This window comes from Grampus griseus (genome assembly GCF_964374135.1).
Source record: "Grampus griseus genome assembly, chromosome: 11".
In the NCBI taxonomy this organism is placed as follows: Eukaryota; Metazoa; Chordata; class Mammalia; order Artiodactyla; family Delphinidae; genus Grampus; species Grampus griseus.
The window spans coordinates 14,350,501-14,378,346 of NC_139005.1; the positions used below are offsets into that span (position 1 = coordinate 14,350,501).

The 27,846-nt window shown below is 35.9% G+C and overlaps 1 protein-coding gene across 4 annotated transcripts in view; it reads left to right on the plus strand.

The window, feature by feature from the left end:
- PIK3C2G (phosphatidylinositol-4-phosphate 3-kinase catalytic subunit type 2 gamma) overlaps window positions 1-27,846 on the plus strand; it is a gene marked incomplete at its 5' end in the record, with an annotated part of 329,467 nt that overhangs the window by 242,099 nt on the left and 59,522 nt on the right. For all 4 annotated transcript variants that reach the window (XM_082666092.1, XM_082666091.1, XM_082666093.1 and 1 more), the window contains one exon: window positions 21,545-21,620. In XM_082666092.1, the coding sequence (XP_082522218.1) occupies window positions 21,545-21,620 (76 nt within the window). The remainder of the gene's footprint in view (window positions 1-21,544; window positions 21,621-27,846) is intronic.

Below are 27,846 nucleotides of genomic sequence, written 5' to 3' on the forward strand. Positions count from 1 at the left end.
TAATGTCCATTTTTTAAAGGGGTTCAGCACGATGGCTTGATTTACATATATTGTGAAATGATTACCACAATAGATTTAGTTAACATCTATCATCTCATATAGATACAATAAAAAGAAAAGAAAAAGCAATTTTTAAATTTGTAAGTGTCATAAGATAAAGATTTAATAGCTCTGCTTCTTCTTCCTCATCCTCTCCCCCAAATTTAGCATGCTTTTAATTATATCAATAATTAGCATTTGTAAAATACCTATTGTTGATTGAGTTGTGAGAGTTTAACAGAACTACTTACACTGACTGCCTCTAGTATGGGTTGCCTGATTAAAATATTGGGAGCCTCTTATTTCCTCCTGCTCTATCCAGGCACCCCGATAGTGCAGCCTTGATTAGGACATTAACAGACCATTCCTGGACTCTAGTCATTTTTCCTTTTATTGAAGTATAGTTGACTTGCAATATTATATTAGTTTCAGGCGTACAACATAGTGATTTGATCATTTTCCTACCGTCTTGATTAAATCCTAGCAGCAGTCCAGTTATACTTTGACCTAAGAAACACATTTATAATATCATGCTGTATATACAGACATACTTTGAACTTCAGTAAGTTACAGGCACTGTAACAGGAGGACTACAACCGACCCCATAACCAGGACTTAACTGAGTCAAAGAACCCTATTTTTCTCAGCAGTCAATTCAACAACCTTCCTTCTCCATGTGGAGCTTGGGAAAGACATTAGATGAGAATACTTTCCAGTCAGAGTGTGAATTGTTTTAATTACATGTTGTATAGTAGATTAAGTCAGTATATATCAAGGAAACCTTACTGAAATTTAAAAATAAAATATATTAATGAATGTATTCAAAATTGTCTCCTAACTGTAGGTTTGCTGATTCAGGATGTTGGCTTATTGCTATACCACCCAGTTGTGTAATATTGTGGTTTGATGATGAATAGACCTACTTAAGAAAATTCCACAATTCAGATCACAAGCATCCTAAGGCTATTAGAAAAAAAATCACAATTGTCAATAATGACTGCTTTAGATTGCATATAGTCAGGGTCAAGAGGAGAAACTTTTAAATACCTATCACTAGCTCCTAAGACTAGTGGTTCTCAAAGCTCAGCTTCTGGACTGTGATTGGAACCTCATCTGGGAATTTATAAGAATGCAAAATTTCAGTCCCATCCTAGACCTATTAAATCAGAAACTTTGGGGATGAGGTCCAGCAATGTGTTTTAACAAGCCCTCCAGGGTGTTCTAATCCATGACAATGTTTGAGAACCATTATTTCAGACTCTGGTCATCTTTCCTTTTTTTTTTTTTTCTGCAGTTTGAACATGATCAGACATTTGGTTTCCAATGTAGTAGATACTAAGGTACCCTACTATATCGTTGATTTTTTTGCAAATCTGGACTCAAGCACATTGTGCTACAATATTATTTCCAGGCCGGTGGCTCAGCTAGAGTTGCTGTTTTGTATCAAAGGACAAGTGCCTGAGCACTTAAGAAAGTATACTTAACCCAGTTCCCAGTGAAGTAGAGAAGGCATCCCAGGGAGTATGGCTTTCAAGTTGTTACTAAAGGGCAAACAGAAGTTAGTAAATGGAAACTGGGGAAAAATTGTGCCAGACAAGGGGAACTACAAGGACAAGCATGCATTATGGTTACATGCTTTTCTCTTGTTTGGAAGCTTAAAGAACTCAATGATTATATTCATTTAATTTTACCCATGTATATAGCAAACTTATAATCTTGTCAACATTTAATATATATTTTAAATGAAAAATTACAGAATTATTAACATATATTAACCTATAGGATTTATGTTGTTTTTCAAAACCTAGGAGAGTGAAACTTTGCATCCAAAAAGTATTTAGCAGTCTCTTAACTTATTTATTCTTATACCTTACCAGTTTTATTTTAAATTAGCACGTTTCCAAAACATATAATTTATTTATTTTTAATATATAAACTACTACACTAATAAGTGATAAATGCTTTAAAATTTGTGGAAAAATAATACAAAATTTGGAAAAAATTTTGGATGATATTATAAAATAAATATGAATGTAATTTGATTTTTTTTTCTCGCACCACAGTATAATGCCACATTAACCCCATGAACAGAGACCTCTGGCTTGGTAGAGAATGATCTTGAGAATCCTGCTAGCTGAAAGCTTGAGGACAGGCTCCACAGGTTACCTAGTGCCAAGCCCAGGAGGACTGCCTGGCCATGCTCTAAATGATAAGCATTAATAGTGCACTGGGTCATGATTTTACCCTTCAGAAAGATCACTCAGAGCACATCTGTAATATATCTGTTATGAACAAAGAGAAAGAAATGAACAGTATCTGTTCATCGTGGGGACAGAACCATGTATAATAATAGGATAACTGAAAACAAAGATGTAAAATGATTGTTGAAAACAGCATTAGACAATAGGAAAGCTACAGTATAGTCAATAATTATGTGTAGGTATCTTGCATATTCATGAATTTATGTATTATATTAGCATACTCAATATAAATTGTATTATATCTTTTGAATATATTTAGTATTTAGGTCTCAATCAGTGAGTAATGGGAAATGAGTTCTAAGCTTCTGTCCTATAGGATCAAGGCAACTGAATTTATTTCATTGGATTTCAAGTGCTTTTTTGCATATTCAGGAATATATTAGGTTGAAATCTTAATGTTCCTTACTAACTCTGACATTCTCTGAAGGTCATGTCCATTCACTTTGCTATAGTGAAGGACACTTGGATATGGCAACTGTCTCTAAGGGAAAGCGCTGAGGGGATAGTGGATGGGATTGTCATCTTTCATGCTGAGAGCTGCCTTACTGATTATACTAAAGCTGTTTTAAAGATTGTGCCTTTTCAGGATAATTGACAAAATATCTAGTAACCATTGAAAGTGTTAGGCTTTGGCCTATTTAAGCAGAGGCAAGTAAGTGCAAAGTGGAGAGGCTTCTTCTGGTCCTAGTGTGAATAGGATAAATTTTGAGATCTGTCTTCAGATGGCAGCAAGCTTTCAATAGGGAACTCGTAAGTATATCTGCCTAGAGTATGGGTTCATATACAACTGTTAGCAGAAGATTATTATGAAAGGAGAAAAGCAAAGGGGTCAGACATATACAGGTTGGGAAGACTTGCAAAGTGCAGTTTATCACAACAAGATTTAATGAATATTGTTGCTTATCATAATCACAGCTGCATAGAGAAAGCTGAACAAGACCACCAAACGTGTACCTCACAGTTTTCATCACATTCACATTTGCTAATGTGCTAAAAAGTACTACTGTAGAGGCCCCAAGAAGAGATGTTTTTATATTGTTCTTAAACTCTATTGGTCAATATTTAGGGAAAGGAAGGTTGAAGAAATTTCAAACACCTCACTGTTTTTATCTTGGATGAATTAAGATCTAGGATTTGAGTGGGGGAGAAAAAAGGAGAAGAAATAGAAGAAAAAAGAAGAGATATTTATTTATATCATCAAATATGAGATATGACTGTGAAATCACAGATTCCAGAAATGCTCCAAGTGAGAATACATCAACCATCTTCTAACACTGGACTCCCAAATAGAGCAATCCCATTTGGTCCCGTAATAGTATCAAACAAAAGGAAGCTGATATTATAGGAGTTTCTCCCAAAGTAACACCCTCCTAATAATTTACTTGAATTTTGTACAATGAGTATTTGGAGTACAAGAAAATATCTTCCTAAGATGTAAATCCTACATCTGTTTATTAGTCATCCTTTCTATACTACAAAATAAATAAGTTAGTGCTATATTAACAAAGATAAAATCAACAAAAATCAAATGTCGGCACTGGCACAATAGGGACCACTTTCAAAATCTACTGTCTCCATCATTCAACAAATGTTTATTGATTGCCTACATTGTATACTTTCTGGCCAAGGGTGCAAAAATAGTACCTAGCGATCAATTGTTTCAGAATAATGTGAGGAGGTTTTAAAAAGTATGTTCTGAGGCCCATCCTTAGGGATGCTTGTCATATCAGTAAAGGGAGATACAGGCATACTTCGTTTCATTGTACTTCATTTTATTTGCCATTCACAGGCATTACGCTTTTTTTACAAATTGAAGGTTTGTGGCAACCCTGCTTTGAGCAAGTCTATTGGCGCCATTTTTCCAACACCATTTGCTCACTTTGTGTCTCTGTGTCACATTGTGGTAATTCTCACAATATTTCAAACTTTTTCACTATTATTATATTTGTTTTGGTGATCTGTGATGAATGATTTTTGATGTTACTATTGTCATTGTTTTGAGGTGCCTCAAACTGCACCCATATAAGACTCTGAACTTACTTGATAAGTGTTGTGCGTTCTGGTCCACATCACTGATTGGCCTTTTCCTCATCTCTCTCTCTCTCCTTGGGCCTCCCTATTTTCCCTGAGACACAAAAGTATTGAATTTAGGCCAATTAGTAACCCTACAGTGGCCTCTAAATGTTCAAGTGAAAAGAAGAGTTGCCCATCTCTCAATTTAAAGCAAAAGCTAGAAATGATCAAACTTAGTGAGATAGGCATGTTGAAAGATGAGATAGTCAGAAAGCTGGGCATCTTGAACCAAACACTTAGTAAAATTGTGAATGCAAAGTAAAAGTTCTTGAAGGAAATTAAAAGTACTACTCCAGTGAATACATGAATCATCAGAAAGAGAAATAGGTTTATTGCTGATAAAAGAGAGTTGTAGTGGTCTGGATAGAAAATCAAACCAGCCACACATTCCCTTAAATGAAATCCTAATCCAGAGCAAGGCCCTAACTCCCTTCAGTTCTTTTTTTTTTTTTTTTTTTTTGCGGTACGCGGGCCTCTCACTGTTGCGGCCTCTCCCGTTGCGGAGCACAGGCTCCGGACGCGCAGACTCAGCGGCCATGGCTCACGGGCCCAGCCGCTCCGCGGCATGTGTGATCTTCCCGGACCGGGGCACGAACCTGTGTCCCCTGCATCGGCAGGCCGACTCTCAACCACTGCACCACCAGGGAAGCCCCTCCCTTCAGTTCTATGAAGGTTAAGAGAGGTGAGGAAGCTGCAGAAGAAAAATTTGAAGCTAGCAGAGGTTGGTTGAAGAGGTTTAAGGAAAGTCTCTATAACTTCAAAGTGCAAGGTGAAGCGTCAAATGCTGATGTAGAAGCTGAAACAAGTTATCCAAAAGATCTAACTAAGATAATTGATGAAGATGGCTGTACTCAACATCAGATTTTCAATTTAAACAAAGCAGGCTTCTACTGGAAGAAGATGCCATGTAGGACTTTCATAGCTACAGAGGAGAAGGCAATGCCTGGCTTCAAAATTTCAAAGGACAAGCTGACTTTCTTGTCAGGGCTAATACAGCTGGTGTTTAAGTTGAAGCCAATGCTCATTTACCATTCCAAAAAACTTAGGGCCCTTAAAGATTATGCTAAACCTACTGTGCCCTATGCTCTATAAATGAAACAACAAAACCTGGATGAGAGCATATCTGTTTACAACATGGTTTACTAAATATTTTAAGCCCATTGTTGTGAGCTACTGCCTAGATAAAAAGTTCTTTTCAAAATATTACTCCTCATTGGCAATGCACCTGATGGAGATGTACAATATTAATGTTTTTTTCATGCCTGCTTATACAACATCCATTCTGCAGCCCATGGATCAAGGAGTAATTTTGACTTTCAAGTCTTATTATTTAAGAAATACAATTTTTAAGGCTATAGTTGCTATAGATAGTGATTCCTCTGAGGATCTGGGCTAAGTCAATTGAAGACCTCCTGGAAAGGATTCACCATTCTAGATGCCATTAAGAATATTCATGACTCATGGGAAGAGGTCAAAATGTCAACATTCACAGGAATTTGGCAGAAGTTGATTCTAACCCTCATGGATGACTGAGGAGTTCAAGACTTCAGTGGAAGAAGTAACTACAGATGTGATAGCAAGATAATTAGAATTGGAAGTGGTGTCTGAAGATAGGAATGAATTGCTGTAATCTCATGATGAACCTTTAACAGATGAGGAAGAGTTGCTTCTTATGGATGAGCAAATACAGTGGTTTCTTGAGGTGGAATCTACTCCTAGTGAAGATGCTGTGAAGATTGCTGAAATGACAACAAAAAAATTAGTTGATAAAGTAACAGCACAGCTTGAAAGGATTGACTGCAATTTCAAAATACATTCTACTGTGGGTAAACACTATCAAACAGCATTGCCTGCTACAGAGAACTCGTTTGTCAAAAAGAGTCATCAATGGGTCAGACTTCACTGCTGTTTCATTTTCACAAGTTGCCGCAACCACTCCGACCTTCAGCAACCACCACCCTGACTAGTCAGCAGCATCAGCATCAGGGATAGACCCTCCCCCATCAAAAAGATTATGACTCGCTGAAGGCTCAGATGATAGGTAGCATTTTTTTTTAGCAGTAAAGTATTTTTACATAAGTTATTAACATTGGTTTTCTTTAGACATAATGCTATTGCTCACTTAACAGACTACAGTATATTGTAAACATCACTTTTATATGTACCGGGAAACCAAAGGTTCATGTGACTGGCTTTATTGCAATATTTGTTTATTATGGTGGTCTGGAATTGAACCTATAATATCTCCAAGGTATGACTGTATCTGGTATCTGTGTTGGGTTTTTTTAATTTGTTGTAACATATTTATTGGAGTATAATTGCTTTAAAATGTTGTTAGTTTCTGCTGTATAACAAAGTGAATCAGCTATACATATACATATATCCCCATATCTCTTCCCTCTTGCATCTCCCTCTTACCCTCCCTATCCCACCCCTCTAGGTGGTCACAAAGCACAAAGCTGATCTCCCTGTGCTATGCAGCTGCTTCCCACTAGCTATCTACTTTACATTTGGCAGTGTATATATGTCAGTGCTACACTCTCAATTCCTCCCAGCTTACCCTTCCCCCTCCCCATGTCCTCAAGTCCATTCTCTACATCTGCGTCTTTATTTCTGTCCTGCCCCTAGGTTCAACAAACCATTTTTTTTAGATACCATATATATGTTTCAGCGTACGTTATTTGCTTTTCTCTTTCTGTTTTCTCTTACATCACTCTGTATGACAGTCTCTAGGTCCATCCACCTCACTACAAATAACTCAATTTCATTTCTTTTTATGGCTGAGTAATATTTCATTGTATATATGTGCCACATCTTCTTTCTCCATTCATCTATCAGTGGACACTTAGGTTGCTTCAATGTCCTGGCTATTGTAAATAGGGCTGCAATGAACATTGTGGTACATGACTCTTTTTGAATTATGGTTTTCTCAGGGTATATGCCCAGTGGTGGGTTTGCTGGGTCGTATGGTAGTTCTATTTTTAGTTTTTTAAGGAACCTCCAACTGTTCTCCATTGGGGCTGTATCAATTTACATTCCCACCAACAGTGCAAGAGGTTTCCCTTTTCTCCACACTCTCTCCAGCATTTATTGTCTGTGGATTTTTTGACGATGGCCATTCTGATCGGTGTGAGGTGATACCTCATTGTAGTTTTGATTTGAATCTCTCTAATGATTAGTGATGTTGAGCACCCTTTCATATGTTTGTTGGCAATCTGTGTCTCTTCTTTGGAGAAATGTCTGTTTAGGTGTCTACCCATTATTGGATTGGGTTGTTTGTTTTTTTGATATTGAGCTGCATGAGCTGCTTGTATATTTTGGAGATTAATCCCTTGTTAGTTGCTTCATTTGCAAATATTTTCTCCCATTCTGAGGGTTGTCTTTTTGTCTTGTATATGGTTTCCTTTGCTGTTCAAAAGATTTTAAGTGTCATTTGGTCCCACATGTTTATTTTTGGTTTTATTTCCATTTCTGTAGGAGGTGGGTCAAAAAGGATCTTGCTGTGATTTATGTCATAGAGTGTTCTGCCTGTTTTCCTCTAAGAGTTTTATAGTGCCTGGCCTTACATTTAAGGTTTTAATCCATTTTGAGTTTATTTTTGTGTATGGTGTTAGGGAGTGTTCTAATTTCATTCTTTTACAAGTAGCTGTCCAGTTTTCCCAGCACCACTTATTGAAGAGGCTGTCTTTTCTCTATTGTATATTCTTGCCTCCTTTATCAAAGATAAGGTGACCATATGTGTGTGGGTTTATCTCTGGGCTTTCTATCCTGTTCCATTGATCTATATTTCTGTTTTTGTGCCAGTACTATACTGTCTTGATTACTGTAGCTTTGTAATATAGTCTGAAGTCAGGTAGCCTGATTCCTCCAGCTCCGTTTTCCTTTCTCAAGATTGCTTTGGCTATTCAGGGTCTTTTGTGTCTCCATACAAATTGTAAAATTTATTGTTCTAGTTCTGTGAAAAATGCCATTGGTTGTTTGATAGGGATTGCATTGAATCTGTAGATTGCTTTGGATAGTTTAGTCATTTTCACAATGTTCATTCTTCCAATCCAAGAAAATAGTATATCTCTCCATCTGTTTGTAAAATCTTTAATTTCTTTCCAAGAAAATACTATATCTCTCCATCTGTTTGTAAAATCTGTTTCTTGGATTCTTCCAATCCAAGAAAATAGTATATCTCTCCATCTATTTGTAAAATCTTTAATTTCTTTCATTAGTGTTTTACAGTTTTCTGCATACGGGTCTTTTGTCTCCTTAGGTAAGTTTATTCCTAGGTATTTTATTCTTTTTGTTGCAGTGGTAAATGGGAGTGTTTCCTTAATTTCTCTTTCATATTTTTCATCTTTAGTGTATAAGAATGCAAGAGATTTCTGTGCATTAATCTTGTATCCTGTTACTTTACCAAATACATTGATTAGCTCTGGTAGTTTTCTGGTAGCATCTTTAGGATTCTCTATGTATAGTATCCTGTCATCTGCAAACAGGGACAGTTTTACTTCTTCTTTTCCGATATGGATTCCTTTTATTTCTTTTTCTTCTCTGATTGAGGTGGCCAAAACTTCCAAAACTATGTTGTATAATAGTGGTGAGAGTGGGCAACTTTGTCTTTTTCCTGATCTTAGAGGAAATGGCTTCAGTTTTTCACCACTGAGAACAATGTTGGCTGTGAGTTTGTCATATATGGCTTTTATTATGTTGAGGAAGGTTCCCTCTATGCCCACTTTCTGGAGAGTTTTTATCATAAATCGCTATTGAATTCTGTTGAAAGCTCTTTCTGCATCTATTGAGATGATCATATGGTTTTTATCCTTCAATTTGTTAATATGGTGTATCACGTTGATTGTTTTGTGTATGTTGAAGAATCCTTGCATTTCTGAGATAAACCCCACTTGATCATGGCGTATGATCCTTTTAATGTGCTCTTGGATTCTGTTTGCTAGTATTTTGTTGAAGATTTTTGCGTCTAAATTCTTCAGGGATATTGGCCTGTAATTTTCTTTTTTTGTGACATCTTTTTCTGGTTTTGGTGTCACGGTGATGGTGGCCTCGTAGAATGAGTTTAGGAGTGTTCCTCCCTCTGCTATATTTTGGAAGAGTTTGAGAAGGATAGGTGTTAGCTGTTCTCTAAATGTTTGATAGAATTTGCCTGTGAAGCCATCTGGTCCTGGACTTTTGTTTGTTGGAAGATTTTTAATCACACTTTCAATTTCAGTGCTTGTGATTGGTCTGTTTATATTTTCTATTTCTTCCTAGTTCAGTCTCGGGAGGTTGTGCTTTTCTAAGAGTTTGTCCATTTCTTCCAGGTTGTCCATTTTATTGACATAGAGTTGCCTGTAGTAATCTCTCATGATCCTTTGTATTTCTGCAATGTCAGTTGTTACTTCTCCTTTTTCATTCCTAATTCTGTTGATTTGAGTCTTCTCCATTTTTTTCTTGATGAGTTGGCTAATGGTTTATCAATTTTGTTTATCTTCTCAAAGAACCAGCTTTTAGTTTTATTGATCTTTGTTATCATTTCCTTCATTTCTTTTTCACTTATTTCTGATTTTATCATTATGATTTCTCTCCTTCTGCTAACTTTGGGTTTTGTTTGTTCTTATTTCTCTAATTGCTTTAGGTGTAAGGTTAGGTTGTTTACTTGAGATTTTTCTTGTTTCTTGAGGTAGGATTATATTGCTATAAACTTTCCTCTTAGAACTGCTTTTGCTGCCCCCCAAAGGTTTTGGGTCATTGTTTTTCATTGTCATTTGTTTCTAGGTATTTTTTGATTTCCTCTTTGATTTCTTCAGTGATCTCTTGGTTATTTAGTAGTGTATTGTTTAACCTCCGTGTGTTTGTATTTTTTACACTTTTTTTTCCTGTAATTGATATATAGTCTCATAGCATTGTGGTTGTAAAAGATACTTAGTATGATTTCAATTTTCATAAATTTACCAAGGCTTGATTTGTGACCCAAGATATGTTCTATCCTGGAGAATGTTCCACGAGCACTTGAGAAGAAAGTGTAATCTGCTGTTTTTGAATGGAATGTCCTATGAATATCAATTAAATCCATCTTGTTTAATGTGTCATTTAAAGCTTGTGTTTCCTTATTTATTTTTATTTTAGATGATCTGTCCATTGTTGAAAGTGGGGTGTTAAAGTCCCCTGCTAGTAGTGTGCTACTGTCAATTTCCCTTTTTATAGCTGTTAGCATTTGCCTTATGTATTGAGGTGCTCCTATGTTGGGTGCATAAATATTTACAATTGTTATATCTTCTTCTTGGATTGATCCCTTGATGACTATGTAGTGTTCTCTTTGTCTCTTGTAATAGTCTTTATTTTAAAGTCTGTTTTGTCTGATATGAGAATTACTACCTCAGCTTTCTTTTGATTTCCATCTGTGTGGAATATCTATTTCCATCCCCTCACTTTCATTCTGTATTTGTCCCTAGGTCTGAAGTAGGTTTCTTGTAGACAACATATATATGGGTCTTGTTTTGTATCCTTTCAGCCAGTCTGTGTCTTTTGGTTGGAGCATTTAATCCATTTACTTTTGAGGTAATTATCTATATGTATGTTCCTATTACCATTTTCTTAATTGTTTGGGGCTTGTTTTTTGTAGGTTTTTTCCTTTTCTTGTGTTTCCTGCCTAGAGAAGTTCTTTTAACATTTGTTGTAAAGCTCGTTTGGTGGTGCTGAGTTCTCTTACCTTTTGCTTTTCTGTAAAGGTTTTAATTTCTCCGTTGAATCTGAATGAGATCCTTGTTGGGTAGAGTAATCTTTGTTGTAGGTTTTTCCCTTTCATCACTTTAGATATGTCCTGCCACTCCCTTTTAGCTTGCAGAGCTTCTGCTGAAAGATCCACTGTTAATCTTATGGGGATTCCCTTGTATGTGTTGTTTTTTAAGAACAAAAGTGATTCCAATACACAGCCAGGTTTGGATAATTCTCTTCTCGAAATTCAGAAGCTGAATCGCATATGTACACTGCTCTGAGAAGATTACAATCTCTGTCAGTATTCTATGTTGATGTGTTTCAGTGGCTTCATAAAGACTTTCACAACTTCACACATTGGGTTTTTCTTTCCTTTCTTCCTAAGGAACTTTATGGGTCTTGATACAATACTCACTATACATATGACACAGTGATTGAACAGTAATAATTTGACAGGGACATAAGCAGATGCTGACTAGCCTTAATAATGTGATCTGACTAATCACCCTGGTTCTCCTTGATGCATAATGTCATCAGTTTTCAGTTATCTTCAAATGGATTGACCACAGTGAAAGTTTTGTCTCCATATCCTGGTGGATGCTTCCCTGATTCAGTTTGTTTATATTCAAGGAATAAAAACGTATTTTAAGATCAACTGAATAAAACTTTATTGGCCTAAAAATCACATAAATAATACCAAAATAATTCACATTATTTTGAGTTTTTTTTAAATTTTGTATTATTGATGAAGTTCTTCTCTTCTCTCATATGTTTTAACAGAGTTATGTCTATAAACAGTAAAATCTATAAAACCAGGTATGTATTGTATTTACAAAATATTGTAATTATTTTAAATGATATGAACAACTTAGAGGAAATTTTTAAACACACATAAGTTTTTTTCCTCTTCTAATAAAATAAAAGATTTAAAGTAAATTTATTATATTTGTGCTGAATACTCCTATGATAGGTTAATCCTCATCTCTGACCCTAGAAAAATCCTTATAAAAACACTTTTCTTCTTCCATAGCTGCTTGTCATATGACAGTATAGGAAAGACAAATAATCCTATTATGTCTATACATTAAAACTCACATTCTTTTTTAGTTATGTGATCCATTTATTTGTAACTTTTAAAAAATATTTTATATCACTGTATATAACTTTGTAACGATTTTAAAATTTTTACTGATCACTTACTATGTATAACACTCTAGATAAAAAGCTTTAAATTAGTTGCAGAGAACAAATTGGAAAGATGAAAGTAATGCAATATACACTTTACTTTCAGTGAGTTTATAATATGGTGATGAATACAGACACGAACATATATAATACATAGCAGTGAGTGGAAAAGGGGGAGAAAAGAAAGTAGAAGATGCAGCTTGAATATGAAATTGAACAACCTTACCTTACTAAAATCAAATATTATATACCCTTCTGGGGCATACTCAATTGTAAGCAGTCTAGCTTTTGGTCAAGGAAATGAGATGAAGAGTCTGTTTATAGTCCAGTTTCAGGTATCGGAGTTAAGTTAGGTGAGAGAGATTTCTCTGGGGGTTTCATCTAAAAGCACAAGCACAGCCCAAATAGAGGGATGACTGTAAATCCCTGAGACCTTCTCTCTCTTCTCCTCATCTCTCTTCCCTCCCCTTTCATCCCCACACACAAATTGGTTGATAAAAGAAAACAGATATAAATGAGGACTACAATTATACACTATTTTAATATCTCTTCTAATGAGGTTGCAAGCACCAGTTTAGACATCCTAGTCCTATATCTGCCTGGTTTTTGTTTGTTTAGCTTGACTCCCTTCTCCCAAACTCATTGAAACTTCTTTTTTTCTTGAAGTGTTTGTAGTTTCATTCCACAAGCTGTGATAACAGGAATTCCTTTTGCTTTTTAAAATTTTACTCTGTTTTAGTTGAATTGTGTTGCAAACTAAATTAAGATCTTTATAAAGGGCAATATAAATATGTAATAAAAGTTATAGCAAATGATTGCAGTACCTAAAGAAATGTGAGAAATGTGTACCCACATTTGAGTTTAGCTGAGACATACAAACAGCAGTTGCTTTAAAACTTTTTAAAGCCATGTATTCATTGTGATTTTTGGCTCTTCTCAGTATTGTTGCTCATTTCTAGAGGTCCCTTAAAATAAGGAATGCTATCATGGCTTAAGCAATATTATTTTTTTAAGCAGAAATCAAATGTCAAAATAAATCCAAACGGGTAAATCCTACCTTAATAATGAACATATGTTTCTTGTTCCCTGCTTGCTAAACCCAGATGTTAATTACTACATTTGTCAGTACATTGCTCTTTTCCTATTTGGAGCTGGCTGAGATTACGATGCAGGCAGGATAAATGTCATATGTGTATCATCAGTAAAACCAAGATTATTTTTCAAAGTCTGGTAAAATGCTGATGACATTTGAGAACCAGAATTATAAAAGATTCTTTAAAAGTTCACTGTTTTTCATAGTATCATTCTTGCATGTAACTCCAATACAAATACAGTGGGTTGAACTACATTAAAGACTGGACATTATGACAAGCTGCTTTATGAAAAAAGCAATAAAATACAATTACTGTTCAACTTTGATTTAAAATGCTTATGGGAATTCATTTTTAAATTCACATTTTTACGGTGCTTCATGGAGTTTGAGAGAGATTTAGCTTATTGTTTTAACTCACTGAAACTAAATCTTGCAGTCAGTTCTAGATGTTGGCTGGTCTGTTAATAAATGGGAATTCTTAATGTGTTATTTTAAAGACAGGAAAAATTGATCTCTGTGTTATATTGCATCACTTCTGATCTTTGCAAGGACTTTAACTCTCTGTAGTCTTTGAGAATAAGAATATGTTCATAGGATACTGGAAAAACACTTAGGTTTTGAGCAACTCTGAATTGATCAACTGTCTCAAAAATCAATGATTTTAAATTACCAATGACTTAATAATATAATTGGTAAACAAAATATTAATGTGAGCTCTGAATTTAAAATATAAGCTGATGCAGATTTTGATTTAAAATTTCTCACTTGGCTTCAAGTTTGCTCTTTATTGACTGAATTTCTAATTTAAGAACACATTATTAGACACTAAGAATCCTATATTAGTTAGATAAACATCTACTCAAGCAAAAAAATGTATATGTATAACCTCATAGAGTGTTTAATATAACCTAATGTGTTTACATGGATCATTGATATCAAAGTCCAATAACTTCAGAGTCCTTAAGACAAATACCAACCATGTATTAATTTATTCACCAAATATATAATGTTTTACATAGGAGGGATGTTCCAAATATTTAACAACTGTTAGGGCACAGGAACTGATTAATCAGGTTAAGTGCAGGCCATCAACCCACCTTTATGGCCATACAAGCTTGCATTGGTTGAATGTTTGCTGTGATGGATGGAGAAAACTGTAGTAAGAGCAGTGCGGAATGAGGGTTTTTCAGGAGCTTGGATCAAAATATTAAGTTTGAGTTGCCTGTGAGACTTCTAAGTAGAGATGTCAAGTGGAAAGTTGAATGTCTTGAGTTGAGGGGAAAAGAGAGGCTGGAAATATAAATATTGGAGTTTCAATTAATAACTGGTTTTCATTGCCATGAGACTGGATGTTACTTAGGGTGAAAATGTAAATATAAAAGAGAAGAGGTCTGAATACGAGACCATGCAGCACACCAACTTTAAAGTTTGAGAAGATGGAAGAGAATCAACAAAATAGACTGAGGAAGAGCAATCTGTTGGAAACCAAAAGAATATGGTGCCTGGGAATTCCCTGTTGGTCCAGTGGTTACGACTCCACGCTTCACTGCAGGGGGCACAGGTTCAATCCCTGGTCGGGGAACTAAGATCCTGCATGCCATGTGGTGCAGCCAAATAAATAAATGACTCGTGGAGGTAATTAATTTAAAAAAAAAAAGAACATGGTGCCTGAAATCCAAGACAAGAAATTATTTCAAAGAAGAAGGAATGACAAGCTGTTTCAAATGCTACTAATGGGTCAAAAATTGAGAATTGACCACTGGATTTAGCAGAATGGATATCATTGGTGAATTTAACAAAAACAGTTTGATGAGAGTGCTGGGAACAAAAACCTTATTAGAATGGGTTCAAAAGAGAATGTGAAGAGAGAAATTTGGGATAAAAAGTGGAAAACAATCCTTGCAGAATACTAAAGATGAATAGGAAAAAAACAGTGTGCAGGGAAATGTAAGTCAAGAATTTTGTTTACTGAAATGAATTATAGCATACGTGTATGCTGGTAGGAAAATCCACTGAAGAAGCAAAAATTGGTGTTGCAATTAGCCATATACCAGAGCGATGATCTTGACTAGAGAAGAGAGCATGTGATCTAGTGCCCAAATCAGTCTCAAATTAAAGCACAGGCAGTCCTCCTATGTAGTGGACGAAATGGCAGAGGTAAGGTAAGATGATAGATATTGAGCGCTTATAGAAATTCTTTTCTGCTTCTGTTTTTTCTGTAAACAAGAAGACAGCCATAGGAGTTCCTGGTGACCTAGTGGTTAAGATTCCCTTCCATTGCCATGGCCTGGGTTCAAACCCTGGTCAGGGAACTGAGATCCCTCAAGCCCATACAGTGCAGCCAATAAAAAAAGAGCCTTGAACAGATTGAAAGAGGGGAAAAGCATGTTGGCATTTTGAGGAGTGAGGCTAGGGTATTAAATAGTCCTATAGGTGAATGGAAGAATAAATGGTGTAGTGATGTGAAAAATTGCCAGAAAATTGAGCACCAATTTGTGGGTAGTGGGCATGAGGTGAAAGTAAGATCAGTAAGCACGGTTGAGTGCTTTTCTCCAGCAACATTCAGCACACCTGTTACAGTTGCAGAGTTGGCAGAGAGTAACCAGAGTTGTTCTGTTTTCATTTTTGTTTTTTGCCAAGTGAATAATAGAATAACGGGAGAAAGGGTCAAAAGAGTTAAAAAGAGTATACGAGAGAGTTATTATAAGTATTGACCGTGAGATCCATATTGGCCAAGGAGGGATATGATAATAATGAGAGGAGTTAGGGTCAGTGAAAAGGTCAACAGATTGTTCGAGTTACATAACTAGAGGAAAAGAGCTGAAAAGGAGGGAGCGGGTGGTTGTAGACTCAGAAGCTAGAAATCAAGACAATGGAAGAACTTCAGTCACTGATCCAGATAAGATCAAGAGAACAAGAGTGAGTGATGGAGTAAGATGCAGAACAAGATTATTGGATGAGATGAGTTAAAAACAAAGAATCTACCATAAAGAAGGATGCTTTGTGTCAATGTTAAAATAAGTGTGAATTATGACAAGTATTATTGGAGAAAATGACAGTGTTCCAGGGTTTAAAATGTTGTAGGAATGAAGGGCAGTGACCTAGAGATCAGTAGACAAGTGCAACAACAAGAGGGAGAGGGCTGTATAGTCAGTAGACATGGATATTCAAAGCAGGGCATTTTTATATGGGAAGAAAGTGTGGAGATTGGAAGATCAAGGAGATGCAAGGAGGATACCTACCCCATCCCCAGGACCAGGGTTATAAAGGGAATGTGAGACAGCATTACTACCATTTCAGAAACTTAAAAGGAAAGCAGAAGGGACTGTTCAGAGAATATAGTAAGTTGAGCTTATAAGGAGCTTTGCTGATGACATTCTCCAAGGCTGACTGCTGTTTTCTCTTTCCTCCACAATGCTGCACTGTCAACTTTCTAAGAAATATCTGATCATGATGTTTTTCTGTTTAAAATTCATCAATAGGTCCCAGTAGCTTTAAGCTTGTGCAGAAGACCAGCATGCTCTAGGACTCCTACGAAACTCTCTCTAGGCACATCTCCCACCTATCCCCATATGTATTCACATCTATAGGTCATTGGCAGTGGTAACACAGGTGGGCCTGGGCTTACTGATTTACTCTACATTCTTTTTTTTATACTAATCTCAATCAGTCAACCACTTATGCCATCTGGTATTCAGTTTTCTCATTTCTAGAATGAAGTAGTTAAATTCAGAGCTTGTCCTCCAGAAAACTATTACCACTTGAAGAATTAAACAGAAAAGCAACATTCTTTTTTTTATTATTTACTTATTTGGCTGTGCCAGGTCTTAGTTGCAGCATGTAGGATCTAGTTCCCTGACCAGGGATCGAACCCAGGCCCCCTGCATTGGGAGTGCAAGCCACTGGACCACCAGGGAAGTCCCCAGAAAAACAACATTCTTAATAATGGGAGAATATTGTTGGTATTTCAGAATATTTAAGATAAGTGGCCTTGCTCATTAATTGCCAACTGTACCCTCCAGTCATTGAGACAACCAAAAGTGTGCCTATAAATCTTTAAGCATCTCAGATTGTCAGATAGCTTGATAAAATGCAGGCTGCCCAGTTAACTTTGAATTTGAGATAAATAAATATTTTTAGTGTAAGTATATTGTAAATATTGCATGGGCATCATCTGTTTTTATTTGTTATATCTGGCAGCTCTACATATGGAAAGCCCTGCAGACTAGGATTATATCTATAGTCAATGTAAAAATGGCACCCCTAGAGTTGCTCAGTATACAACCTACACAACTAAATATAGCCACACTGCTTGGTGGTCAGTACAAACCCAACTGAAAACACTGGTTCAGGTTATCAGTGAAAGCAACTGTAGCACTAACATTTCTATAATTCTCCAAACTATCCAGTAGTGCAATGTGCTAAAAAGCTGTGGGATACATGTACATAAGTAAAACCAAATCTGAGGAGAAAATTTGATTATTTTGAAATCAAGCAATACTACTTTTTTTATCTTCTTAATCATTTTTATTGATTTCTCCCTTCCATTGACACTGGATCATGCTTTTCCTCAAGAATGAAAACAATATTGCTACATTAAGAAATTAGTATTCAGCATGTCACCCACACCTGGAATTACAAATGTAGGTTTCAAGGATATGACAGTGTAAATACAAGGGAATAATTAGCTATTGGTGACATTTCAGACACGAATTGGGAAGATATTCTGCCTACTCTTGAAGTGTAATAACCATTAGGAGGTGAGGTCAAAACATTGCCAGAGAATAATAATTGACTGGTTGTCAAAAGCCAAAGAAGGTCAAATTCCCTTCAACAAATTCTGAAATTTGATTTCAGACTTTCAAACTAAAAAACTTGATTTGGTCAGCTTCCTGAAGATGGATATATTTCTTGAGGATAGATTATTATACAAGTTCACAAGAGATCAATATGTAGAGATAAAAATTGCTAATTAACTAGTTTACAATGATGCATAAAACTGCTACACAGATAAAAATATTTGCATTAGAAGACCAATGTATTCTATATCTGAATACAGATCTCAGTTTCTGTTAATAAATAGTTACTGAGTAAAAATACTATATTAAATATGAGTGAATAAATGATCTCTGCTCTTGATATCTCACTGACTAGGCTAAAAGAGTAGAGAAGAGAGAATGTGATAAAACTTGGGCAAATGGGTGGATAGAGGTGGAAAGGATGGAGAAAGGAGCATGTAGAAAAACAGAGATAAGAGAGCATGACACACTTGAGGAAATATAATTCAGTATAGTTAATATACTAGAAGAGAAATGGTGAGAGATGAAGATAGGGAAATGAGCAAGATCCCATTCAAGAAAGGTCTTACAAGCCTTGTTAAGCAGTTGATCTTTTTGCTTAAGAGCAATGGGGAGTCACTTCTGGGTTTTAAGCAGTTAATTATTAGATTTTTATTTTGAAAGATCAGTTTGGCAATTGTGTGATGAATAGACTGGATGAAAGGGTAGCAAGAAAAGAGTCGGGAACACTTGCTGTAACTTAGGTGAGAAGTGATGATACTAGAACAAGGAAGACGACAGTATACCTGGAGGGAAGAAATGGATAAGTGAGGTATTTAGGAGGTGAAATTAATAGGACTTATCATTTAACTTTTTGTGTGGGGTAGGGAGAATGGAGAGTCCAAAACGATATACCTTATTTTGAGCCTGGATACAGGAAGAAGTAGCAAATCGAGGGGAAAGAAAATGCGTGTAGTTTGGGGGTTTTAATTATCTTTAGTCAAGGAAGCCAATAAAAAGACATTTTGATGTAGAGGGCTGAGACTCAAGAGATAGATCTGAGATAAAGGTCTAGATTTGTGCATCATTATAGAAGCCACCAAAAGGGATAACATCACAGGGAAAGAATGTGTTAGAGTAATGAGAGAGATGGGCCTAGAAGTGAGGGACGCTAGAATTTAAGTTATAAGCAAAAGGAAAAGGAGCCTGAAAAATGTCTAAGAAGAGATGGCAGGACAAATGGAAGAAAAACTGGGAGAACTTGCTATCAAGAAAGCAGGTGAAAGAGTTTTTCACTAAAAATGGAGTAGTTATATAAGGGCCAAGAAAATCTCCATTGGATTTAGGGGAAAAAATGACCTTAAAAAAGAGAAATGATGGTAAGAGCATTTTCAGAGGACGATTAATGACAGAAACCTGAGTGTGATAGATCATAAAGGGAGTGGAAGTTGAAGAAGAGGAACCAGTGTGAGTGCTGACAACTCTTCCCATAAGTTTGTGTCAAAGAGGAGAAAAATAATAGGACTTGAAAGGAGCACTAGTGACAAGACATTATTTTTGTGTGAGTGTACTTTGTGTGGTTTGACTCATCTGTTTGTTAGTTGTTAAAATGGAGAGAGTTGGCCACACTTGATATTGGAGGGAGGGATGGAGGGAGGAAGGAAGGGAGGAAGAAAAATAAAAGAAAAGAAAGAAAGAAAGGAAGGAAGGAAGGAAGAAAGAAAAAGAAGGAAGGGAGGGAGAAAGAAAGAAGGAAGGAAGGAAAGAAAGAGAAAGAGGGAGGGAGGAACGGAGGAAGAAAAAGACACTAAAGTATAGATTGGGATATTCTACAAGGTTCTTGAGGAGGAAGGAATAGAATCTAGGACACAGAAAGACGTGATCAGCATTGGATGATGTCTTAGTTTGTTAGGGCTGCCATAGCAAAGTACCACAAACTGGGTGATGTAAACAACAGAAATGCATTGTCTCACAGTTCTGGAAGGTGGAAGTCTGAAATCAAGGTGTCGACAGGGTTGGTTCCTTCTGACTGCTGTGAAGAAGAGTCTATTTCAGGCCTCTGTCCATGTCTTATAGATGGTAGATGGCCATTTCTTCCTTATGTCTCTTCACATCATCTTTGCTACATGAATGTGTCTAAATTTTCCCTTTTTATATTGGATTAGAGGTCCACCCTCCACCAATATGACCTCAACCTAATTTAACTAATTACATCTGCGATTACTCTATTTCCGAATAAGATCACATTCTGAGCTACTGTGGGTTAGGACTTCAACATATAAATTTTCAGAGGGTAGAATTCAACTTATAATAGATGAGAAGAGAGACACTTCTTCCCGTGTAGCAGGAAAAAAGAGAAAAAGTGGCTTTGTGCAGCTGTAGATTTTGTAGCAGGAAATATAGGAGTTTCCATCTGCCTTTTATTTTCTCTAGATTGGAGACAAAATCATCAGCAAAGAAGGAGTCAGAGTTGGAAGTGTAACTTTCTGGAAGAGGTTTTAAAGAGCCATTGCACAGAATGAAGGCTAACTGGGTAGAATGTCAGGCAGCTTTGCAGGTACTATGGCATCAGCTTATGATAGTCAAAAGAAATAATCAATTATTTAGTGGTGCCCTTCAGATAATAATATAGGAAGGGCTGCTTTGGTCATATAATGGCTTAAAACAAAATGTGTGTCAGTGTCACTAAGGAAAAGTTATTCTGATTCACCAGTTAGCCCATTTATTTGGAGCGCAGGTTAAATGTCAGTTTGTTTGTGACAATCTCAGTTTAAAAGAGAAGCACACTCACTTATTTGTTCTAAAATTAAACGGAACTAGAATTTCTATTAAAGCATTCAATACAATCTGTTTCCTCCACTAGATTGTGTTCTAAAGAGAGGGGTCACCTTTTGCATCTTTCTGTTTCTAAATATCCCCTAACATTCCTCTATGGCATTGGTGTAGTCAGTAATTAGTGAGCATTTCTAGAATTGAACCTTGAGGAGTAATGAGTTTTCACTGAGTACCTGTGTCCTACTGAGAGTAATTTTTCTTCAAAAGTTTTGTCCAATGGTACACATTTTCTAGAAAAAGGAGGTGTGAGATTCATGCATAATTGTAAAGTTCAAGAATATAAACATATGGTGAGCTCTAAAAGCAGAGCACACCTGAGCCTCTTAAAGAAATATCAAATAACCAGATATCTAATCTCATGAAAGTTAAGTTTAACTTGGTGTAAAATTATAGCATTGACTTAATAAACTTCCTAGTATATTTTTTCTATTTATGGAATCTGTAAATATAGATATATCTATAAATAAAACAGGTATCTATAAACATTATATATTAGGGTCAACATTTTTAAATACTAGGGAATAGGAACAATAAATAAATGTAAGATATGAAAAAATATTTTATTTTGCCTTATTTTTCAGAGTGATTGTGTACTTAGTTTTTTCCTCTCTGAGCCTGTGGAACAAACAATGGAAGAATCATCACCTGTGGACCTAGGCAAGTAATTTTATCATTATTTCTATGTACAATTATTGTTTCAATATAATTGTACAAAAATCATAACTATAATTTTTATTTTTCAAATTAAAATCTCTTTTTAAGAATAAGGCCTTAAGAGTCTTTTCTAACCACTTCGAAAGCTTTTTAACTCCTTAGACTATGTCTATCAAGTTAAATTAAACCCAGATATATTTGTCCAATTATAATAACTACATGGTATCACACTATTAACTCATTTCAATTAATTGTGCATTGAGATGGAATTGCATTTCAGAGGCAGAAGTCCTGTTTTCCCCTGCAGGTAAGTCTTACAATTTACTCAACATATTTGGAAGCAACAAAAATAAATATTAGGCAATAATAATGATCATGAGTTATCTAGCAGTTTCACTCTTATCTTTTAAAGCTCAATAATTATTCCAGCTCCCTCATGAAGTCTTCTTTTATTACCAGGATCCCAAACTAGACCAGCACAATTATTCACCCTATTCTCTGCCATATGTATGTTAATTCTAATTAATTTTTCTATCATCATCTCACCTAGATTGGCAGAGACTCTTTTTGAATGTCCCGTCAATCTTTTTTTTTTTTTGACAGTTTAAAATATTACTTATTTTTTTGAGAGGCCTAGGTTTAATTACATGCTTGGGGATGGGTCTTTACCCATTTGTTCATCTCCATTTTTGCTTAAGTTATCTCTAGTTTTCTCTTATGTGAAGCCAAGAGCATCTCAGCCGTTAAAATATTAGAATGTCCTATCAATCTTAAGCATTCGTAATATAATTCCATTGCCAGTGGCCATCTAATACTGATACTGGTTTTTATCTCATATAAGATTTGCAAACCCATAATTTTCTAGAGCTTACTCCCCTTTCCTTTGCAGCTCCCTGTCTGAGTTTTATCCACATCCACCTTCCAATTCTCTGCCTTTAAGATTAGGCCCATCTGCTCATTACCTCTGCCTGTATCTGACATGCTAGATATTTAACCCTCATACAGAACAACAGTTCTGTACAGCCAGGTCAGGTCTTATAGTGTGACTATTTATTGTTACATATTTATTTTTGTGTCTGCCTTGTTTCTCCTGTTAGACTGAGAGTAACTTTAAATCAAGGACTCACTTCCCTACTATGCATTGCTCTATACTAACAAATCCTAATTTAATATATGAGAATTGTACCACTTTTATTCCCCACATTTTACTCATGTAACGTTACTCTCTAAGATGCTTTATATAGTCAATATATAACATATATATATGTTCAATATATAACATATATATATCAATATATAACATAAACAATATTAAGTAAGGTAATTTCTTACATTTTATAGCATGTATCTAAAGAAGAATAATGCCCACAATATAAAATATTTTTATTGTCATAATTTACAAATTATACAACAAATATCTTTTTAAAAAATATAGTATTAGCTGGGGAGATTTTCACAATCAATATTTATAAACTTGCATTAAACAGATTAAAAAACCCAATAATAATAAAGTTGCCAATTTCTAGAGATGTCAAACTTTAAGAAAAAGCTACTAGATTGGCCTCTATTTTGTCATTAAAGGCCTTAAAGAAAATTCTTTCTCTGTGTTTCAAAAAGTAAACTGTGGATCACTATCAAGTTTTTAAATTTGGTGATTATTATAAGGTGTTTTAAAATACATACACACAAAAAATTTAGGATTCTTATTGTAAAAACTAAAATGGTTGCTTGAGAATTCTTTTTTTTCTGGTTTGCTTATATCTTACTACATCATACAATACTCAGGATTTGTTTCGTCACTGTTAATGAGCAAAAGATTTGATTCTCAATATTTTTAAATACAGGCTGCCTATGAAATACAGCTTGTTATCTTAAAACAACAGAACACACCTTCTAAGCAGGATATGCAAATCATTACAACAAACAAGGATTAGCAGGAAGTTGTTCCTTCTTGTATGCTTTAAATTATTTCCTCTTTCATACTTCTGAATTCTTAATGTTAATACTTTTGTCACAGAATATCAGTTGATTCTAAACAAGAAGCACAATATTATTCTAAGCATAATTCTTGTCAACTAGTTGAAACTTTGAGCTTATGTTGTTAAATGAGTAGAGGATAAAGTTATTCAAGTGTATTTAAATAATGGTTTAAATAGGATGACCTTAAGCAAAAATCCCAGACTTTACCATTTTACTACCACAGCTAATGAATTGAGAGTGGATTCTGGACACCTATGTATCTAGGCACATGACTTATAAAGATCATATTAGAAATCATTTATAGTCCTGCATCTGGGAGATATTCATATTCCTTTGCCTTTACTCACTAACTAAACGTGCCACGGTAGAACAACAGAAGAATTTATCTTTTTCACGTGCCAGCCAATCACTTCTCTCCTCTACTTAATACTTTTCCTTGGCTTCTCATTGCCTTTAGGCAAGGGCAACATCATGGGCTTGTAACCTATGCAGTCATACAAAGCACAGTGCTTAGAACAATCCTGCTGTCACTGTACTGAAATTCTTAACAATTTCTGTAAAAAGGGCTCTGAATTTTCATTTTCCTTTTTTTTTTTTTTGCGGTACGCGGGCCTCTCACTGTTGTGGCCTTTTCCGTTGCAGAGCACAGGCTCCAGACGCACAGGCTCAGCGGCCATGGCTCAGGGGCCCAGCCGCTCTGCGGCATGTGGGACCTTCCCGGACCGGGTCACGAACCCTTGTCCCCTGCATCGGCAGGTGGACTCTCAACCACTGCGCCACCAGGGAAACCCCTTCATTTTGCCTTTTTATTTCACTGACCCCCACAAATTATGTAGCTTGCCCAGCTCTTTGGAAGAAGACCAAAATCCTCCTGATGCATCTCAGCAAAATCTGGCACCCACCAATTTCCCTTTCCAGTCTAATATCAGGTCCTTCCCCATCTTGATTCCTATCTTTTTCCAATTTTTCAACTAAGACAAGATCCTCAGTACCTCACAGATTCAATTTTCTCTGCCTAGATCACTTGACTCCTGTTCCACCTTCCCCATCATTTTTTTTTTTTTTTGCTACATTCATTGGAGTATAATTGCTTTACAATGGTGTGTTAGTTTCTGCTTTAAAACAAAGTGAATCAGTTATACATATACATATGTTCCCATATCTCTTCCCTTTTGCGTCTCCCTCCCTCCCACACTCCCTATCCCACCCCTCCAGGTGGTCACAGAGCACCGAGCTGATCTCCTTGTGCTATGCGGCTGCTTCCCACTAGCTATCTACCTTACGTTTGGTAGTGTATATATGTCCATGCCTCTCTCTTGCTTTGTCACAGCTTACCCTTCCCCCTCCCCATATCCTCAAGTCCATTCTCTAGTAGGTCTGTGTCTTTATTCCTGTCTTACCCCTAGGTACTTCATGCCATTTTTTTCCTTAAATTCCATATATATGTGTTAGCATACAGTATTTGTCTCTCTCTTTCTGACTTACTTCACTCTGTATGACAGGCTCTAGGTCTATCCACCTCATTACAAATAGCTCAATTTCGTTTCTTTTTATGGCTGAGTAATATTCCATTGTATATATGTGCCACACCTTCTTTATCCATTCATCCGATTATGGACACTTAGGTGTCTCCGGGCTATTGTAAATAGACCTGCAATGAACATTTTGGTACATGACTCTTTTTGAATTATGGTTTTCTCAGGGTATATGCCCAGTAGTGGGATTGCTGGGTCATATGGTAGTTCTATTTGGAGTTTATTAAGGAACCTCCATACTGTTCTCCACAGTGGCTGTATCAATTTACATTCCCACCGGCAGTGCAAGAGTGTTCCCTTTTCTCCACACCCTTTCCAGCATTCACTGTTTCTAGATTTTTTGATGATGGCCATTCTGACTGTTGTGAGATGATATCTCATTGTAGTTTTGATTTGCATTTCTCTAATGATTAATGATGTTGAGCATTCTTTCATGTGTTTGTTGGCAGTCTGTATATCTTCTTTGGAGAAGTGTCTGTTTAGGTCTTCTGCCCATTTTTGGATTGGGTTGCTTGTTTTTTTGTTATTCAGCTGCATGAGCTGCTTATAAATTTTGGAGATTAATCCTTTGTCAGTTGCTTCATTTGCAAATACTTTCTCCCATTCTGAGGGTTGTCTTTTGGTCTTGTTTATGGTTTCCTTTGCTGTGCAAAAGCTTTGAAGTTTCATTAGGTCCCATTTGTTTACTTTTGTTTTTATTTCCATTTCTCTAGGAGGTGGGTCAAAAAGGATCTTGCTATAATTTATGTCATAGAGTGTTCTGCCTATGTTTTCCTGTAAGAGTTTGATAGTGCCTGGCCTTACATTTAGGTCTTTAACCCATTTTGAGATTATTTTTGTGTATGGTGTTAGGGAGTGATCTAATCTCATACTTTTACATGTAGCTGTCCAGTTTTCCCAGCACCACTTATTGAAGTGGCTGTCCTTTCTCCACTGAACATGCCTGCCTCCTTTATTAAAGATAAGGTGACCATATGTGCTTGGGTTTATCTCTGGGCTTTCTATCCTGTTCCATTGATCTATCTTTCTGTTTTTGTGCCAGTACCATAATATCTTGATTACTGTAGCTTTGTAGTACAGTCTGAAGTCAGGTAGCCTGATTCCTCCAGCTCCGTTTTTCGTTCTCAAGATTGCTTTGGCTATTCGGGGTCTTTTGTGTTTCCATACAAATTGTGAAATTTTTTGTTCTAGTTCTGTGAAAAATGCCAGTGGTAGTTTGATAGGGATTGCATTGAATCTGTAGATTGCTTTGGGTAGTATAGTCATTTTCACAATGTTGATTCTTCCAATCCAAGAACACGGTATATCTCTCCATCTATTTGTATCGTCTTTAATTTTTTTCATCAGTGTCTTATAATTTTCTGCATACAGGTCTTTTGTCTCCTTGGGTAGGTTTATTCCTAGATATTTTATTCTTTTTGTTGCAATGGTAAATGGGAGTGTTTTCTTGATTTCACTTTCACATTTTTCATCATTAGTGTATAGGAATGCCAGAGATTTCTGTGCATTAATTTTGTATCCTGCTACTTTACCAAATTCATTGATTAGCTCTAGTAGTTTTCTGGTAGCATCTTTAGGATTCTCTATGTAAAGTATTATGTCATCTGCAAACAGTGACAGCTTTACTTCTTCTTTTCCAAATTGGATTTCTTTTATTTCCTTTTCTTCTCTGATTGCTGTGGCTAAAACTTCCAAAACTATATTGAATAAAAAGTGGTGAGAGTGGGCAACCTTGTCGTGTTCCTGATCTTAGTGGAAATGCTTTCAGTTTTTCACCATTGAGGACGATGTTGGCTGTGGGTTTGTCATATATGGCCTTTATTATGTTGAGGAAAGTTCCCTCTATGCCTACATTCTGCAGGGCTTTTATCATAAATGGGTGTTGAATTTTGTCAAAAGCGTTCTCTGCATCTATTGAGATGATCATATGGTTTTTCTCCTTCAATTTGTTAATATGGTGTATCACGTTGATTGATTTGCATATATTGAAGAATCCTTGCATTCCTGGAATAAACCCCACTTGATCATGGTGTATGACCCGTTTAATGTGCTGTTGGATTCTGTTTGCTAGTAGTTTGTTGAGGATTTTTGCATCTATGTTCATCAGTGATATTGGCCTGTAGTTTTCTTTCTTTGTGACATCCTTGTCTGGTTTTGGTATCAGGATGATGGTGGCCTCGTAGAATGAGTTTGAGAGTGTTCCTCCCTCTGCTATACTTTGGAAGAGTTTGAGAAGGATAGGTGTTAGCTGTTCTCTAAATGTTTGATAGAATTTGCCTGTGAAGCCATCTGGTCCTGGGCTTTTGTTTGTTGGAAGATTTTTAATCACAGTTTCAATTTCAGTGCTTGTGATTGGTCTGTTCATATTTTCTATTTCTTCCTAGTTCAGTCTTGGAAGGTTGTGCATTTCTAAGAATTTGTCCATTTCTTCCAGGTTGTCCATTTTATTGGCATAGAGTTGCTTGTAGTAATCTCTCATGATCTTTTGTATTTCTATAGTGTCAGTTGTTACTTCTCCTTTTACATTTCTAATTCTATTGATTTGAGTCTTCTCCCTTTTTTTCTTGATGAGTCTGGCTAATGGTTTATCAATTTTGTTTATCTTCTCAAAGAACCAGCTTTTAGTTTTATTGATCTTTGCTATCGTTTCCTTCATTTCTTTTTCATTTATTTCTGATCTGATTTTTATGATTTCTTTCCTTCTGCTAACTTTG